The sequence below is a fragment of the Eleutherodactylus coqui genome, chromosome 8 (genome assembly GCF_035609145.1).
Source record: "Eleutherodactylus coqui strain aEleCoq1 chromosome 8, aEleCoq1.hap1, whole genome shotgun sequence".
Classification (NCBI taxonomy): Eukaryota; Metazoa; Chordata; class Amphibia; order Anura; family Eleutherodactylidae; genus Eleutherodactylus; species Eleutherodactylus coqui.
In genome coordinates this window covers 23,675,401-23,694,080 of record NC_089844.1, presented here as the reverse complement: position 1 = coordinate 23,694,080, position 18,680 = coordinate 23,675,401, and the positions used below count along the sequence as shown (strand labels likewise).

The window sequence follows — 18,680 nt, the reverse complement described above, 5'->3', positions numbered from 1 at the left end:
CATACATCTCCCAAAATTCAAGCCAGCAGAGAGGACGATCTGAAGTGTGAATGCAGCCCTGGGCATACAGACTCTACCACTCAATTACAATAGCGATGCCAAAGAGCTGGTCAAGTTGTTGAACATTGTTTTTACACTGTTTCTGCTTAGAGGGTGGTTCAACAGAAGCCAAGGGGGCTGGAGACCGAGTCATTAGAGAGGCAGGCTGTACAGCGTTCTGCAGCTCGCTGGGTATTGGTACCGACACAAGATGCAAAAGCCATAAGGGTTCAGGATGCCTAACAAAAACAATCATAGAAATATCTGCAAATCCAAAAAGGTGTCCATAGCCATTAAAGCTTTGGATGTGCATAGAGTATAAGATGAGATGCATTAGGAGAACAATACAAGATAAGTAAAAGAGAAGATTTGCAAAGTTTTAGGTTTGTTTTAGTTTGCACCCTTCCTGGCCAAATGTATCTGCCTCCATCATCTCCACATTAATGAGGAGTTGGTTCCTCCCTTGTTGTCATTGTCCAATAAATGTAGAACATGGCTCCCTTTCTATTGGCCACAAGATAATTCGAGAGATCAGGTGCTGATGTTAGGGGGACGAGACTGGGCTCAGATTCTGGGGTTGGATGGGGTTTAGATAAGGGACTGATGTTGGAGGATAAGGCCATACTCAATTGAGGGTTGCACTAGGTCAAGCTTGGGGTCTGATGTTTTGAGGACGAGGTTGTGTTCAAAATCTTGGATTGGGTGGGGTTGAGGTTAGAGAGTGCTATCAAGGGATGAAGCCATGCCCAGAATCTGGGGCTGGATAGGGTTGAGGTCAGGGGAGATGTTGAGGCAGGAGGGCATGTTCACAGCCTTGCACTGAATGTGATTGAGTTTGGGGTCTGGTTTTTAGGGAGAGGGCAGGTGAAGAGGATTCAGATTCGGCTCCAGAGTCCAGTGTTGATGACTGTACTCTTTTCGGCTACTGCTTGCAATTGATCATGGTACTGTAGATTTGTCTAATGCTGTTTAGTCAAAGCGACGCCCCAGGTCTATGAATCTATATCAACAGAACTGCTGCTGATGTGGATTTAGGGTCAGCTTGGAGCCTGGCAATGAATCTAGCATCCAATGATACAGGGGATGTGGAGTCATAGACTTTATCAGCACATCTAGGTGTAAATTTTAGGCACACTGCAGAAACATGGAGAAGGCGAAATGCAGGTTAAATAAAACACGGGATGTATGACAGTGACGAGTGAGCCTAGGAGGAAACATGAAAGAGTTGGAGAAGTCAGAAGAAGAAAAATATTATTGTGAACCAAGTGGTGTTGTGCCTTTAAGAGATTGTCAGATGCGTTCCAAAGAAAATCTCCATCCTGACAGCTGACTGAGCGAGGAAGGAATCAGATTGCTTTATTTTGGAATATTTTCAAAAAGTAAAAAAGCAGAAAGAAAAAACAAAAGAAGAAGATGGCAACAATGGAGATGAAGGAGAAGGAGAGTGATAGGGAGAAGGAGGGTGAGAAGAAGACAGAGAAGGAGAATAGGAAAGAGACAAATAAGGAGGAGAGGGAGAAGAAGATGATGAAGAAGGAAATGGATATGAAGAAGAATATAAATAGGAAGGAGAGGGAGAAGAAGATGACTGAGAAGAATGAAGAGACGGATAGAGAGAAAGATGGTGAGGAGGAGACAGAGATAGAGAATAAGAGACAGGGGAGCAAAATACAAGATCTTCAAGAATATGGACACTACATAATGATAGAAGGTATCTCCTGGAAAAGCTTCAATCTTTATATAGATAGTTACATTGTATCAAAGGGGGATATACACTATCCTATCAAAAGTATTTGGACACCTCTATCAATAAAACAGATGTCTTATTAGCCTCCTGTATCCTAAACCATGCTACATAAGATTTAGACCCTAGGAGGTGTCAGCCATATCTTGTGATGGGACCTACACATTATTGGATGTAGGGGTTATACTGCTGCACACAAGCCGTCCATCGACCCATCTACAATGCTGCAAGGAGCGTTGCCATTGAACAACTGAGCAATGGAATAATGTTGTATGGAGTGATTTCAGATCAGATGGGCGTACCTGGGTTTGGAGGATGATGGGGAACTCCTTTTACCTGAGTGTGTTGTTCCAACAGTTATGTACAGCGGAGGTTCCATTATGGTCTGGGGATGTGTTACTTGGCATGGTCTCTGTCCATTGGTTGTAATGGCAAAAACCATGAACACGGAGGTGAACCCTGACCACCTAGATGACAATGTGATGCCACAATGTAGCAATACTCTGGGAATGGTCGGCCATACTTCCAACAAGACAGCATTAGAACTAAAGGAGCCCCATTAAGTATTAACATATGAAAATAATTACGACTTGTGATTCTTGCTCAGGCATCTAATTACTTTTGACAGGACAGTTGTACTATAAAAGGGGTGGGGGGGGGGGTTACTCTTTGGACAGTGCCTCCTATATGACCATTTTGAACACAAAGAACATGGAGGGGCACTTATGTATGTAAATTGCATGTCAGGCACTAAGGCCTCATGTCCACGGGGAAAATCAGGCCCGCTACAGATTCTCCATGGAGAATCCGTAGCGGGTCCCTCCTGCCCCGCGGACATGAGGGCTGAAAATAAAAATAAACTCACCTGCTGCAGGCACATCCGCCGGGCCGAAAAAAAAAAAGTTTCCGGCCCCGAAGGAAGGAAGACCCGCATCGCCCGGAGCAGGCGAGTTTAATTCAGGCACGGGTCTCCTGCGGATCCGGACGGCTTCCATAGGCTTCAATAGAAGCCTGCGGGAGCCGTCCCCGCGGGAGACCCGCACCTAAATGGAGCATGTCCGGATTTTTTCCTGCATGCGGGACCTGCGCCTGCATGGAAAAATGACATCCGCAGGTATTTAACTACCTGCGGGTGTCTAATGCATCCCCATGGGCGCGCGGATCCGCATGCGGGAAAAACGCTGCGGATTTAAAATCTTAATTTGCCCATGGACATGAGGCCTAACGATTGTACTGAGCCCGGCATCACTTACCTTACTCCATGTGGCGGTGGGCTGTGGCCGCCCGATTATCTTGAATGACAATGCTCCAGTCTGGCCCTCCTTCACCACAACGTGAGTGGGTTTAGTGACAAACCTAGGGGGGCTCCCTCCCCAAATGCTTGGTCGGTTTTCTATTGGAGGGACAGCAAATGGGCTCCTGGAGAGACAAGAGGTATATACATTACATTAGAGATAATGAGGATGCATCAAATCTTATACTCTAGTCACACACAGAGCTGCAGTCACACATCTGCTGGCTTCCTGGCAGTTCTTGAGCAGAAGGACTTCACATTTTCTGTATATTCACTGGAAAGTCAATATCTACTGTTGCATTGTGGGAGGTGTAGTGTTCAACCAGGCAATGTACAAAATCCATCCCACAATTCAGGATGTAGTCAATGATATACACTGGGGACTGCAGCTCTTGATGTGACTAAAGTATAAGGCATGATGCTACTAGATATCAGGGCCTGAAGTAAAGCTCTGGATGTGACTGGAGTAAAACCCAATGATGCAGTCCCATCTACAGTACTGTCTGACTCCTCGCCCCCTGCCTGGTCCGCACCCCATGTGGCTGCAGATAAAGTCATATAAATCATAAGAATATTATGTTTTATGGAGGAAACTAGATTCCAAATGGTGAGAATGATCTGACGAGAACAACCAAGCACAACGGTGGCTGACATTGCGATTCTATATTCGCCTCTTATGTGAAGCGTTCTAATAATCTGTTCACCCACCACTTTATTTAATTTGCCATCTGGAAAAGCAGGGTGAAAACCAATGAGGCTGTCTTAAAGGGATTTTTCCAGGACTTTGATACTGATGACATATGCTCATGATAGTTCCCCAATATCAGATCGGTGGAGGGCCGCAACACGGAACCCCTGATGACCAGCGGTGGTACTCAGATTGGTTCTGTGACCTCTTCTCAGGCATGTGACGTCATGTTAAGCCCTATTCAGGTTAGTAGGATTCAACTGCTATACCAAGTACCGCCACTATACAACATACAGCGCTGTGAGTGATACGCTGGGTTGATGTGATGGGATCCAGAGTGGCAGACCCCCACCGATCAGATATTGATGGGCTATCCTAAAACTCCTTTTATACAAGACACTAATAATGTGATACTGTCCCTGCGATGATCACACAGGAGTAAATGGAAGTGGAGCGGGCCGGGGATTGCTCTAGTACCATTCACAGTAAACGGGCCATAGACGAACGACGGCAGATCAACGATGATTTTATGGTCTGCATGAAAGATCTGATCAGCAATGTATCACTGATCGTTCTTCCACTGCATGCGTTTAGACAGCAAGCTCTTCAGCACCCCTAATGTCATTCTGGGAAGGTCTCTGTAGGTGACGGTGCCAGGAGGGTTTATCTTGGTAACATTCCATCAGGAACCAGTAGATTGTATAGGATCCATCCAACCGTGTCTGTGAGATAAAATGCCCCCCCCCCCCCCCCCTGCACCTTGGGAGCTGCGGCTCTGCCATGTCTGACAGCTCGGCCATCACTGCGATTATATGGCTGGCACCGCGCTCCCCGCTAATAGGGGAGAGAAATGTTTTCATTGGAAGGTTAATGATAGAGAGAGAGCCAAGGGAAATATAAAATAACGGAGCTGTCCAGACCCAGCGCCCATCAACCTGGCGGCTCACCCTGCGTTCCTGCTGCTCGAGGGTAAACTGTACTTCATGGCCGAGCTACCTGCAAAAGAGAAGAACAGACACGAGGTGAGCGCTGCAGTACCAGCCGGCACAGAGGGCAAACACCGGGCATTACAACCTCTATTACTTCAGAAAGTAAAAGTCCGACACTCTGAAAATCCTTATAATCCAGCAAATGACAAAAATAGCTTCCATGGCCGACTATTAGAAACTTGGCTGCAGGTTCTCCACTTTGCTAACAGAGGGATTCACAGACCCCGTGGCTCTAGGGCAGACACCCGACAATCTGTCTAATGCATCCGACATAATGCTCAGTGGAGAGTAGTCTGGAGTCAGATGTCATAAAAGTATTTTGGAGGCTCTAGTACCCTGGTGAATAGCCTCTAGCTTGGATACAAGATGTGATACAGGTGGGCATGGAGGCTCTAGTACCCTGTTGAACCGCCTCTAGCTTGGATACAAGATGTGATACAGGGGGCATGGAGGCTCTAGTACCCTGTTGAACCGCCTCTAGCTTGGATACAAGATGTGATACAGGCGGGCATGGAGGCTCTAGTACCCTGTTGTACCGCCTCTAGCTTGGATACAAGATGTGATACAGGCGGGCATGGAAGCTCTAGTACCCTGTTGTACCGCCTCGAGCTTAGATAAAAGATGAGATACAGGCGGGCATGGAAGCTCTAGTACCCTGTTGTACCGCCTCTAGCTTGGATACAAGATGTGATACAGGCGGGCATGGAGGCTCTAGTACCCTGTTGAACCGCCTCTAGCTTGGATACAAGATGTGATACAGGCGGGCATGGAGGCTCTAGTACCCTGTTGTATCGCCTCTAGCTTGGATACAAGATGTGATATGGGGGGCATGGAGGCTCTAGTACCCTGTTGTATCACCTCTAGCTTGGATACAAGATGTGATACAGGTGGGCATGGAGGCTCTAGTACCCTGTTGAACCGCCTCTAGCTTGGATACAAGATGTGATACAGGTGGGCATGGAGGCTCTAGTACCCTGTTGAACCGCCTCTAGCTTGGATACAAGATGTGATGCGGGTGGGCATGGAAGCTCTAGTACCCTGTTGTACCGCCTCTAGCTTAGATAAAAGATGTGATACAGGCAGGCATGCAGGGTCTAGTAACCTGTTGTACCACCTCTAGCTTGGATACAAGATGTGATTTGGCCTGGCATAGAGGCTCTAGTACCCTGTTGTACCACCTCTAGCTTGGATACAAGATGTGATTTGGCCTGGCATAGAGGCTCTATTACCCTGTTGTAACGCCTCTAGTTTTGATACAAGATGTGATACAGGCTGGCATGGAGGCATACAGGTTCTGTATGGTATCCTGCGGTATATCGCTTCACATTTGCTGTAACTGAGCCTCTAGATCATGTAAACTCATAGGCTGTGGCAGTTGGCATCCTAGACAGTCCCCTACATGCTCTATTGGTGATAAATCTGGTGACCGGGCAGCCACAGAAGTGTGACAATGCTGTGGGGGCTCGTGACCCACTTGTGTGTGCGGCCGACCATTATCCTGCTGGAAGCCGCTATAAGAGGAACACATGTGGCTGCAGGATGTTCTGAACATATCGCTGAGCTGTCACTGTCCCTCGTACCACTACTAGGGGGCCGACTGTCGTATGCGATGGCCCCCCAAACCATCACACAAGCAGGGGGCAGTGTGCCGCTCCACAGCAAAGGCAGCATTGAGGTGTTCACCCCGAGGTCTCCAGACACGAACACGGCCGTCGTCATCAGCGCCCAAACTAAACCTGGATTAGTCTCTGAAGAGAACCCGGTTCCCTTCCGCAGCGTCCAGTTTCATCGTTCATGACATCACTAGAAATGGAGGCACTTGTACAGAAAATGTCTGTAAGCAGCACTAAATCCAGAACCCAATAGGGGTTGAGTGAGATAAGTGCCATAGCTGAAGTAAATAGGAGACCGAATCCCACTTCTAAAGCAGCATCTCAACTGGTGGTCTGTACTGGTGGTCTGTAGGGGTGGTCTGTAGGGGGCGTCCACAGCCCGGTCACCTTGTGTGCCCCCATCCACTGGTCCCACCACCCCCTAACAGTCTGGTCAGAAGCTCCTCTCCACTGGTGGTCTGTAGGGGGCGTCCTGAGCCTGGTCATTTTCTTATGCAACTGTGCGGAAAGTATACAGAGAATAGCGTGAGCGAAAAGAGGATCCTGTGGACAGAAACAACGCATCGTTGAGAGGGGTCAGAGGACGGGGTCAGGAACTGTTCAGGCCAACAAGCGCTGGTGCTTCAGTCCGAACGCCCAACTCGCCATTCTTTTAACATAAATGGGCTATAACTAGTTCCAGCGCCATTGTGTCTAAGAGATACAGAAAGTCAAGCCTCTAGAAGGGAAGAAAATGTGCACAAAACTTGTATCACTCAGCACTGGGAAATCGCCTAATCCGATCGCACCAGACTGCTGCTGCACTGTGCTAATGGAAGGGTCAGAATTTGGCACAAGCAGCATGAATTGATGACCCTTTGCTGTTAGGCTGGTGGTGTAATGGCTGGGGAAGGGTTTTCTTGGCACAACCTGGGTCCACAGATACATGTGCATGGATGGAGCGATGAATTGCTGTGGCTCTGAAAACCAAAGGAAGTCCAACACACTATTACATGGGCTTTAATAAAGTGGCCATTCAGTGTATGACCTCCACCTTTCCTGGCTCGCTTGGGTGATTATTGCGGGTTATCAGGGATTTGTCCTTGCAGGTTGCGCAATTCTCTCTTGTGCGGCCACAACAAGAGCATTGTGTATCTGATGGGGATTGTAGTTACTAATTGACCTGGATTCTGTCTCCCTCAGGACTCGTCCCCTGATCCTGCAGCACATCTATACCTCCCACTACCCCCCTTCAGTTTTTGGGAGCCACATTGTGTTTCTTTCATTGCGTTATTTTTATCTGATGGCTCATCACAAGCGACTTACTCTCCACGGTCAGCTCGATGGTTATTTGTCGCACTCCTTCGTCATTGGTGGCTTCACACATATATTTTCCATTATCTTCAATAGTAACGTCTTTTATGGTGAGGCAGAAGGTCCCCCTCGCACTCTGCTCCACGCTGCACCGTCCGCCACTCACAACCGGCTGCCCGCTTCTGTACCATGTGACCAAAGGATCGGGACAACCCCGGACCTGAAACCAGGAGGAGAGGAAACTGATCAGTGTCCGCCATGTAAACCTACAGTACAATAGTCAGTAACTGAGCAAAACATTAAGGGTTAAAGGTGTACTCTCAAATATTTTCTTCCCACAGTTTTCAAGATCTCTGCTTGCTGTCAATCAATAGGAAAAACAATGCTTTCTTCCACGGGATGAATCCTGTTCTGCTTAGGTGACGGACGCAGAGCTGCGCGGCTCGTTAGTTACCAGAGGTGGCGTTTGTTAAAATCATCGTGGTTGGCTCCATACTGATAAGTAAAGTGCAACTTCTTAAAAACGTTCGATATGTGAGAGCGACATGTCAGAAGTTTTGATTGGTTGAGTCCAGTCATTCAGACCCCCACTGGCTCTCTAAAACAAATGGGTAGAAGTGCTTATCTGAGCGCTCTGTGACCGTTCAGCTGTTTCAGTCACTGCTCAGGGCAGTATAAGGGCTCCATAGAAAGTCTATGGAGCGCATCCACAATGCACGATGACAGTGGAACCGGAACAGCACGTCGGCCCATTCATTTTAGCAACTGGTGGGGGTTGCAGCAACTGGACGCAATCAATCAAAAGTTCTGATATCTCTTCTGATAGCTCTCATATGTCAGAAGTTTTTAAGAAGTCTACTTATACTTTAAAGGGATCGTGTCGCCACCTATGAGCACCATAAACTAAGTAATGCTGCTCCTTTCGTGAAGTCCGGGGGCGTACTTATTATACTTCAGCGGCTAAGTAATGTATGTTGTACACAGTGACTCTGCTGTTAGTGGATGTGATACTAAATTTCCCAATACTATGTTACTAAGATTCCTTTTGCAGTAGATACATTTAGTTGCTATACAGGTAGATTACATGGACATATCCCCCTGCTGGCAGCGAGAGGTTAGTGACGGATTACTGTGTATGATGTCTGACTTGTGGCACAGTATATGCCTCTGCAGTGCCAGGTTCAGCCCAATGTATGAAGCCGTACACAGCATTGTCTGACTACAAGCACCACGGCGGCTTCCTGACCGGCAGGCAAACCATTTCCTCTCCATGCTATCAACAACTCCCAGGGCACGGCCCGGGCACAGTAGAGGGCATGTATGTTTATCACCATCCGTTCCCCGCCGGGTGAACTCGGCTCCATAACATCAAGGAACATTAATTCACAGGGTACAAATAGGATTAGAACACGATGTGATCGGCGCGTTCCCAGTCGCTCCCAAAACGAAACCAGTCTATAAGTTCTCATGGACAGTCAAACACTGTGCGGAATTTCATATTCTGCGGTATTATTGGAGCTCTGTAAGACCGCATTGTTTGGGCACTGAGTGGTGATATTTGGCTGCTGTATGGCGGGTATTATTTGCACATAGTATTGCAGTATTATTGCACTGGTCATTGGCCATTTTATAGAATAATTAACCCCTTAAGGACCGTCCCCTTCCCACCCACCCCCATTTTCGTTTTTTTCTCCCGCTTTTAAAAAAAATCATAACGCTTTTCTTTGTATTCATCAATGTAGCTGTCTGGGGCTTATTGTCTTTTGAGGGACGAGTTGTATTTTTCAATAGTACTATTTAATGTTCCATGTAATGTACTGAAAAACTTTTTAAAAATTCTTATTGCAGTGAAATGGAAAAAAAGAACAAAATTCCGCCATCTTTGGCTGCGTCTTGTTTCAACGGCGTAGACACTGCAGTACACTGGAGTACATACGACTGTTTGATCGCTTTTTACATTTCTTCTTGGAGATGGGGTGACTAAAAAAGCACAATTCTGGTACTCTTTTTTTTTTTTTTTCTGACGACGTTCATCGTGTGAAGTAAATAATGCATTACCTTAAAAGTTTGGACTTTTATGGACACAGTGATACCAAATATGTATTTTAAGGGTCAACAGCTCTGATGAGCCGCGCAGCTTATCAGAGCTGTTGTTGGCTGTAAGAAGCAGTCTGTAGTTGCAATGTATGGAGGGAAATCACCCCGCAATCTCCCTTCATACACACCCTGAACGCGCAAGACGTAACCTTACGTCCTGTGTCGTTAAGGGGTTAATATATCATGGAGGTAAACTATAATATTTTGCATTATTTTGGCACTGGGTGGGTGACATTATAATAGTTGAAATACACATATTATTGCGGTAATTTCTTGTCTGCATCATTGGAGGATACAGCTGCGTCCATCCTCTCGAGGTGGAATAAGCCCCTGATTTCCTTACATCGGAAGATCCAAGTGTATAGTGGCCCGGAGTTAATAGGGTCCCCTCCAGAATGGTCTAGGTCTGTCTCGTGTCAATGCCTTGTCAGTGTCTTGTTTGCAAAGTGCATCAAGTTATGTGTATTGGATGTTTTCAGGACTGAAAGGGTTAATGTCTGGTATGTTCTGTCCTGTCTGGAAAATGTATTGTTTTGTGTGTAGCATTTATGAGCACATGATGTTGCTTCATATATATGTGTTTGCAAGGAGTCAGTCAGTGAGCCTTTCCAAGAGAGAGTCTACCAAGAGATAGTCAGTGAGACACAGACACTACAGAGAATCTGTCAGGTCGGTCCATGTGTGGAGTATGGAGGAGGCTGAGCGATTACCTGATGCTCAAGCTGGGCCCATTCAACCCAGGGATCCCCTGTACCAATGCTGAGTACTGAGAGAAAGAAACCTCTTATTAGTGAGAAGAGAAGAAAGTAAGAGTGAGTGTTGTTGGCAGTGGAGAAAGTGATTGCTGGAAGTGAAAGGACCCGCAGATAACTTGGCCTGTAGAGTGTTTCAATAACCAGTGAGTTCCACAGTAAAGTAATCCTGTTTACCATTGTACTGAGGACTGTTATATTACTTTAGCATAAAGTTTAAGCAAATGGACTGTTCTTGGTTTTGTTCCAAAATATACTCTTCTGTTGTGGGACTATTTTATTCGTCTACAAGATCCATTCCAGGAGAAGGAACAATGGCGTCACGAGTGACAACTGGACTTAAGGTAACCCCTGGTTACTATCCTTGTTGTGTCACCCAGCAGTAACGAGGTTGAGTCCCAAGCTACCCTTATGGGGGAGATGGTAGAGTCCATTGACAAGGTTAAAATCTCTACCCCGCTGTCTCCTCAGCTGAGGGCTTGCTCTTCGGACGGTGAAAGTGCCTCTGGGGACTTTGTGCTCCCTTCAATTGTCGGTGATTTCCCAACAGATCCAGCTAGGGCGCTCTTTTCTTTTCTGACCCTCCAATGGCAGGTGCTCACCATGGATGCCAGCCGCTGTGACTGGGGTGGTTCTTCTCCAGAGCCTTGCAGTGCAAGGGTCCTGGGCCAGACAAAAATCCACACTATGGATAAATGTGTTGGAACCTTGGGCCATTCTCCTGTCATTTCATCACTTCGTTAGCTAGTTAATGGTCGGCTATTTCGGGTCCAAACTTGTGATAGACATGATGATTAGTCAGTGTAAAATGTCTATTGATTTGTACTAAACTAGATGTATTACGCAGCTGTAGTGACTTTAACTCTTAGAGGCTAATGACTGCATAATTTCATTATGGTAATTGCCGGACAATGGCATGGTGAAAAGATATGTGTTTTGTGACTTCAGCCTAATGTGGAACTCTGCTGCATAAGGAAAGAGTTAAATCACAGTGTTATATGTTATTGCTTATGTTCATCTTGAGTGTTTTCAGAGTCCTTCCCCATCCCCCACACAGAATCTTATTCAACAAAGAGATACTTACTTTCAGTTTCAGTTTTGACCACATGTTTGTAAGACAAAGACTTGCTTATACATTGGACTTGAGAGAAGGTGGGCAGGAAGGAGGGGGGATTCTATATGATCCGACAAATGAGAATCCTATATGTTACTGATGTAATCTGTTGCACGCCCATTAAAGGGCAGGTGTTATGCTTTACAATAAAAGGGGCTGTCTGGGTGTATCTGCCCAGAGAGCCATTTTGGATATGAGACTGATAGCTTGTGTCTGATCTGGCCGATGATGTGTGCACACTATACAATTTGGAAGCTACAAAATACCCCGAAACCTGCTGGAGAAAACCAATGTCCAGCTCAAACTGACAATGTGATATCGGTCACATACATAAAACACCAGGGCACGGCCCACAGCACGAGGGTCATGGTGGAAGCACAAAAAGTCCTGGACTGCTCCAAGGATCGCCTTCTGATACCCTCAGCGGTTCGCATACCTGAGGTGGACAACTGGATGATCGACTTTCTGAGCAGACTGTTGACATGGGAGAGTGGGGTCTGTATTCTGAAGTAGTTCAGGCAATTTGCCAAAGGTGGAGCCTTCCGGACGTCGAGCTGATGGCATCCAGAATCAACCGCGAGCTGCCAGCCTTTGTAGTTTGATCCCCAAGTTCAGAAGGTAGACGCGCTCTTAATCCCATGGATGGAGTTTGTTTCCATGTGTCTTTCTATTAATCCTACGATTTAATAAAATGAAAATGGAGGGTTCTCCCAGCGATTCTCGTGGCCCCAGATTGGCCCTGCAGGGCAAGGTAAGTGGATCTCATAGATCTGCTTGTCGACTCTCTTCGGAAGGATCTTCTCTTACAGTGACCCCTCTTCCACCCAAGTTTGTTTATGCTTCGTTGAATAGCGTAGCGGTGATCATGGGAGACCATGGTTTTGCGGAGCTAAAAAAGAAAACCTTTTTCTTCTTGAGTTTATCATTGTATTTGGAAGAGTTTTTCTCCCTGGTGCAAACATATAATCATAGAATGGTAGAGTTGAAAGGGACCTCCAGGATCATCTGGTCCAACCCCTTGCTCAGTGCAGGATCACTAAATCACCCGGACGAACTTCACAGATTCCACTAGATGCATTTTTCTTTATCCAGCCTCCTGTCTTTCCTACAGAAGGGTTTGGATGGGGGTCTGAGCCTTAGTTCTCTGAAGGGTCAGGTATCTGGACTATCCATTTTCTTCCAGCGCCCACTAGCCTCAAAATTGCCCGTCCAAATCGCTCTGCAAAGAGTCGCTTACAGCGCCCCTCCATTGCGTTCTCCCATACCACCTTAGGACCTTAGTCTAGAACTGGATATGCTGCAGTCTCATTCATTTCTAGTCTCGTTCATTGGGAGACACAGAATCCTCCGAGAGTTTATCCCCTTCTTTACATTCTCCCCCCCCCCCCCCCCCCCCGGTGGAGTATACCCTTTGTTGTTGCACAAGGTGCCTTTCTAAATCATATTTTCTGTCAGGGCGTCGTATTAATTATTTTGCATACCTGCTTGGCTGCTTCAACTATTTGCATACAAACTGATTAGCTTAGTGCCTGCAGGGGAAGCATAGCAAAGGAGGAGGAGCTAACACTTTTTTTCTGCTTAGTGCCACCTCCTAGTGGCAGTAGCTATACCTACGGTCAAAGCTGTGTCCCCCAATGAATGAGACGAGAAAGAGATTTTACGGTAAATGCAAAAAAATCTTATCTCAGCTCTGTGTGGCAGCAGTATTTGGGCATCGGATGGCAATGCCATTTCGGCACAGTGCGCGGATATTACTTGACCACTACAGACTGGTTGTATTTCTGCCCTGGACACTCATGATTATTATTTGAGCACTATATGGCACTGTGGTTTTTTTTCTTTGGTTTTGTAGTTTGGTACATTACTGTGTATAGTGCTAACACACAGCGCCCAATGTAATACACAACGCTGTAAATAACCAGGGCGATTGATCAGAGGCTGCATTGCAGTTTTGTGGAGCGCACCACATTTGCACAATTTGTGACTTTTTGCACTTCTTATTACTTTTGAAAAGTGACAATAAAAGTGGGCTGGTGCAGATTTCAACTTTTGTCGCAGTTTCAGCCAAAAATGTGCTAAATAATTAATCAGTTCGCTTCTCTTAAATATAGACTGATGTACGAATCCCCAGCGTACGTAAACCCCCCCCCCCCCCATAGTATCTTGAGGACGTATTCAGCCTACAGGCCAAGGGAAGGGCAAGCTATGGAGGCCGCACTGCCGGTAACACCTGAGCGTGGCGTCCAGGACAGGAGCGAGTTTGTGTCGTTGCGCTGGATTGTCGGCACTCAGTGGTTCCTTCTGTGATAACTTACACCTGCCACAGTGGGAACTAGAACTGTTCATCCTGCGCCTCCTGGTGTGATGACAGAATACAAATAGGACAATTGTGATACCGAAGGCCGTACTCATACGGCGGAACTATTCTGCATCAAATCAGAGGCAAAAAGGGTCTCGTTTATTAAAGTGGGAATCAAATTAAATGGGGATTTCAAATCTGCATCACAGAAACAAACCAATGACACATCACTTGTGGACATGTAATCCGGCTGGCGTGTGCGCCCCGTGCAAATGGCCTAGATCAGTATTTGGCTCTGCAGGAAATGCATGTGCAAATCTTCAGTAGAAATCCGCAGCTCAGCCATGGGTTATGAAGCGGATCACGCCCATAACCTGAGGGTCTGTGTGCGTGTAGTGTGTTAGATGTGGATTGTACAGGTATCCACAGCACAATACAGGAGCAGCGAAATAGAGGCAATCTTTACAGTTCCCATCTGCAAACAGATATTTTCCACCTGTGCATTGAGCTGTGGTGCGGATATAAAGTCCACAGCATGCGAGTTATTTCACTTCAGATATCACCCTTGTAATGCATAGAGTTAAATCTATAGCAAATACCCAAAATACCCAAAAACCACATACAATGCTTGAGGGCTCGTTCACACGGCGGAATTCACCGCGGCTTTCTGCTGCGGAGTTTGACGCGGATCTACACGCAGGCGGTGACCTGTCAATCGGCAAAATCCGAGTGCCGAATCCTAACCCAGAAAATCGTGTTTCCACATCAAGAAGTGACGTGACCCTTCTTAAAGGGGTTGTCCCGCGGCAGCAAGTGGGTCTATACACTTCTGTATGGCCATGTTAATGCACTTTGTAATGTACATTGTGCATTAATTATGAGCCATACAGAAGTTATCAAAAGTTTTTCACTTACCTGTTCTGTTGCTGGCGTCCTCGTCTCCATGGTTGCCGTCTAATTTTCGCCGTCTAATGGCCAAATTAGACGCGCTTGCGCAGTCCGGGTCTTCTGCTTCTCTCAATGGGGCTCCGTGTAGCTCCGCCCCGTCACGTGCCGATTCCAGCCAATCAGGAGGCTGGAATCGGCAATGGACCGCACAGAAGCCCTGCGGTCCACCGAGGGAGAAGATGCCGGCGGCCATCTTCAGCAGGTAAGTAAGAAGTCACCGGAGCGCGGGGATTCAGGTAAGCGCTGTCCGGTGTTCTTTTTTAACCCCTGCATCAGGGTTGTCTTGCGCCGAACGGGGGGGGGGGGGGGGGGGGGTGGGGTGGGGGGGGGGGGGTGTTGAAAAAAAAACAAAACCGTTTCGGCGCGGGACAACCCCTTTAAGGGCTTCTACTCACTACAGTTTTTTCTTAACGCTGCGATATCGCTGCATTTTTTCAATCAGACTTTCTAATGTTAAAATCGCATCGCACAAAAAAAAAAACAAAGAAACGCAAAACTACAAACTTGTGATTTTTGTGCAATGCGATTTAAACATTAGAAAATCCCATTGAAAAAAACGCAGCGATATTGCAGCGTTAAAAAAACCGCTAGTGGGTAGAAGCCCTTACACGGAGACGCTCGGTCCCGCGTCAGAATTCTCCACAAGAAGTTTGTCCATTTACCGGGCAAATTTGACACGCAGATCTGCTGCAAACACTGTGGCTTTCTGCCATGATTTTTGCGGCAGATCCGCGCCTGGATTTAGTCTCGTCAATGCAGAATTCTGATGTGTTTTCGCATCGAGTTGTGACATGTTAGGCCTTGACACCAAAACATGATTTTCCGCATCAGAATTCCACACGAGGCTTTGGACCACTGACAGGGTAAATCCGCACCCAGATCTGCAACATAAAGACGCGCATTTTGTCGTGGTTTTAAGAGGCAAAATGAATGTGGAAAAGTCTCTGGTGAATTCTGCTGTATGAACAAACCCTAAATGTCCACAAGGGGCAGCTTTTATTGTGGGTCCTCCGCAAAGACAATCTGCACCATTGCTAGCGATATTCCACCGCCGGGGAGCAGGGGAGAGAACTGTCAGTTCTCTGTGGTGAGCCTATCTAACAGAGAGGCTCACCGCGGAGAATCTCAGCATGCTGCGATTTTGAGTCCCGCGAGCGGAGAATCGCTATGATTCTCCACTCCTGGACAGGGGGCTGTGCTTTCCATAGCATGCACTTCGTTTCCCGCAGCCGGACTATCGCCCATGGACGGGAGCTCTTATAGTAGCAGCAAAGTGGATGAGATTTTCAAAGTCTTGTGCGCCTGCTGCGGGAAAAAAAATTCTACATAAAACCCATGCAGAAATTGACACAATGCAGATTTTAAACCCAGAGCATTTCAATTAAAGCACTGTATACACTGCAGATTCCACCAATTTTTTATGCGGATTTTGCGCCGCGGACTTTTCCACAGCAAATCCATCCCATGCGGACGCGGCCTAAGAGAGCAGCAGGATGCAAAACCACATTAGCTGCAGGTTCACGGTCTTCAAACAATGGATGTGGAATAAGGAGGACAGGATTTTAAGTCAGAGTTCCTCTTTAATGTCCTTTCTGCTACAATGTATAGAGCAGTCGCTGAAGCTTCCTGTTCTAACTTGTGTTTAACCAAAACTACTAGAGCGAAAACCCAGAACCGGTATAGGTCTGACATGAGCATGTTGCGGGGTGCAGGCGGCCATGCATATGGTTTGAATCATGTTCTACGTATGTGGAGAGACTTGGCGTCCCGTATGCGGAATATAGAAGAAACCTACATGATGAGTTTAATTTAATTACACCCTGTTGTACCCCATGAACAAGGAACTCAGCGACCTCAATACAAATGTGAGATAACGAGAGCTGGACGGAGAAGGCTAAAATCAGGATGAAACTAAAGAGAGAGAGGATTTCACTATGGAATACAACCACAGAAAATAAGACAGCGACCCTCCAGCACTAGAGAACATTTTAGTTCAGTTGTAACATGTTGTATTATACTTCAGAGCTGCATTCACAGTTCTGAGGGTGGAGTCACAGTCTTTTGTTTCATCCCTACAGACCTCGGAGGGTTGTCCCGGTCTGACCATGGGTCTCTGAACCCAAACTCACAGCATCATATGCCTGTATAATACTCGGAGATCAGATTCAGATGCCCGCAGTCAGGCCAACACAAACCTCCGAAGTCTGTATGTAAAACAGATCAAACAAAAGCCAGTATGGTTAGCCCCTTGTCCTATACTGCTCCTGCGTTACACTCACTATTCTGCTGGTGGAGTCACTGTGTACATACATTACTTATCCTGTACTGATCCTGAGTTACATCCTGTATTATACTCCGGAGCTGCACTCACTATACTGCTGGTGGAGTCACTGTGTACATACATTACTTATCCTGTACTGATCCTGAGTTACATCCTGTATTATACTCCAGAGCAGCACTCACTATTCTGCTGCTAGAGTCACTGTGTACATACAGTACTTACCCTGTACTGTTCCTGAGTTACATCCTGTAAGAAAAGTGAGTACAGCTCTGGAGTATAATACAGGATATAACTCGGGATCAGTACAGGATAAGTAATGTATGTACACAGTGACTCCACCAGCAGAATAGTGAGTGCAGCTTTGGTGTATAATACAGGATCACTACAGGATAAGTAATGTATGTACACAGTGACTCCACCAGCAGAATAGAGAGTGCAGCTCTGCAGTATAATACAGGATATAACTCGGGATCAGTACAGGATAAGTAATGTATGTACACAGTGACTCCACCAGCAGAATAGTGAGTGCAGCTCTGCAGTATAATACAGGATGTAACTCAGGGTCAGTACAGGATAAGTAATGTATGTACACAGTGACTCCACCAGCAGAATAGAGAGTGCAGCTCTGCAGTATAATACAGGATATAACTCGGGATCAGTACAGGATAAGTAATGTATGTACACAGTGACTCCACCAGCAGAATAGTGAGTGCAGCTTTGGTGTATAATACAGGATCAGTACAGGATAAGTAATGTATGTACACAGTGACTCCACCAGCAGAATAGTAAGTGCAGCTCTGGAGTATAATACAGGATGTGACTCAGGAGCAGTACAGGATAAGTAATGTATATACACAGTGACTCCACCAGCAGAATAGTGAGTACAGCTCTGGAGTATAATACAGGATATAACTCGGGATCAGTACAGGATAAGTAATGTATGTACACAGTGACTCCACCAGCAGAATAGTAAGTGCAGCTCTGGAGTATAATACAGGATGTGACTCAGGAGCAGTACAGGATAAGTAATGTATATACACAGTGACTCCACCAGCAGAATAGTGAGTACAGCTCTGGAGTATAATACAGGATATAACTCGGGATCAGTACAGGATAAGTAATGTATGTACACAGTGACTCCACCAGCAGAATAGTGAGTGCAGCTCTGGAGTATAATACAGGATGTCACTCAGGATCAGTACAGGATAAGTAATGTATGTACACAGTGACTCCACCAGCAGAATAGTGAGTGCAGCTCTGCAGTATAATACAGGATGTAAAGCCCCATTTAGACACAATTATCGCTCAAAATTCGTTTAAAAGCGTTGTTTTGAGCGATAATCTTTGTGTCTAAATGTGCCCATCTTTCAGTTTTCTCTGAACCACTGTTTTCAGTTCTGCTTGAAAATCCTTGTGAAGCAGAACAGCTGATTAGCAGGACAGCATGCTGTGTCTGCTGTCCATGATGCAGAATTTTCCAAGGGGAGCCTGTGGCTGAACAATACAGCTAATTACAGAGCTCAGACCAC

At 46.4% G+C, this 18,680-nt stretch overlaps 1 protein-coding gene across 4 annotated transcripts in view; it reads right to left on the bottom strand.

Moving 5' to 3' along the window:
- The window catches only part of MYLK (myosin light chain kinase), a 202,622-nt gene that overhangs the window by 132,936 nt on the left and 51,006 nt on the right, over positions 1-18,680 (bottom strand). For all 4 annotated transcript variants that reach the window (XM_066575314.1, XM_066575316.1, XM_066575317.1 and 1 more), the window contains exons 4-6: positions 7,673-7,880; positions 4,713-4,761; positions 3,037-3,202 (exon numbers count right to left, since the gene is read on the bottom strand). In XM_066575314.1, coding sequence (XP_066431411.1) covers positions 3,037-3,202; positions 4,713-4,761; positions 7,673-7,880 — 423 coding nt within the window. The remainder of the gene's footprint in view (positions 1-3,036; positions 3,203-4,712; positions 4,762-7,672; positions 7,881-18,680) is intronic.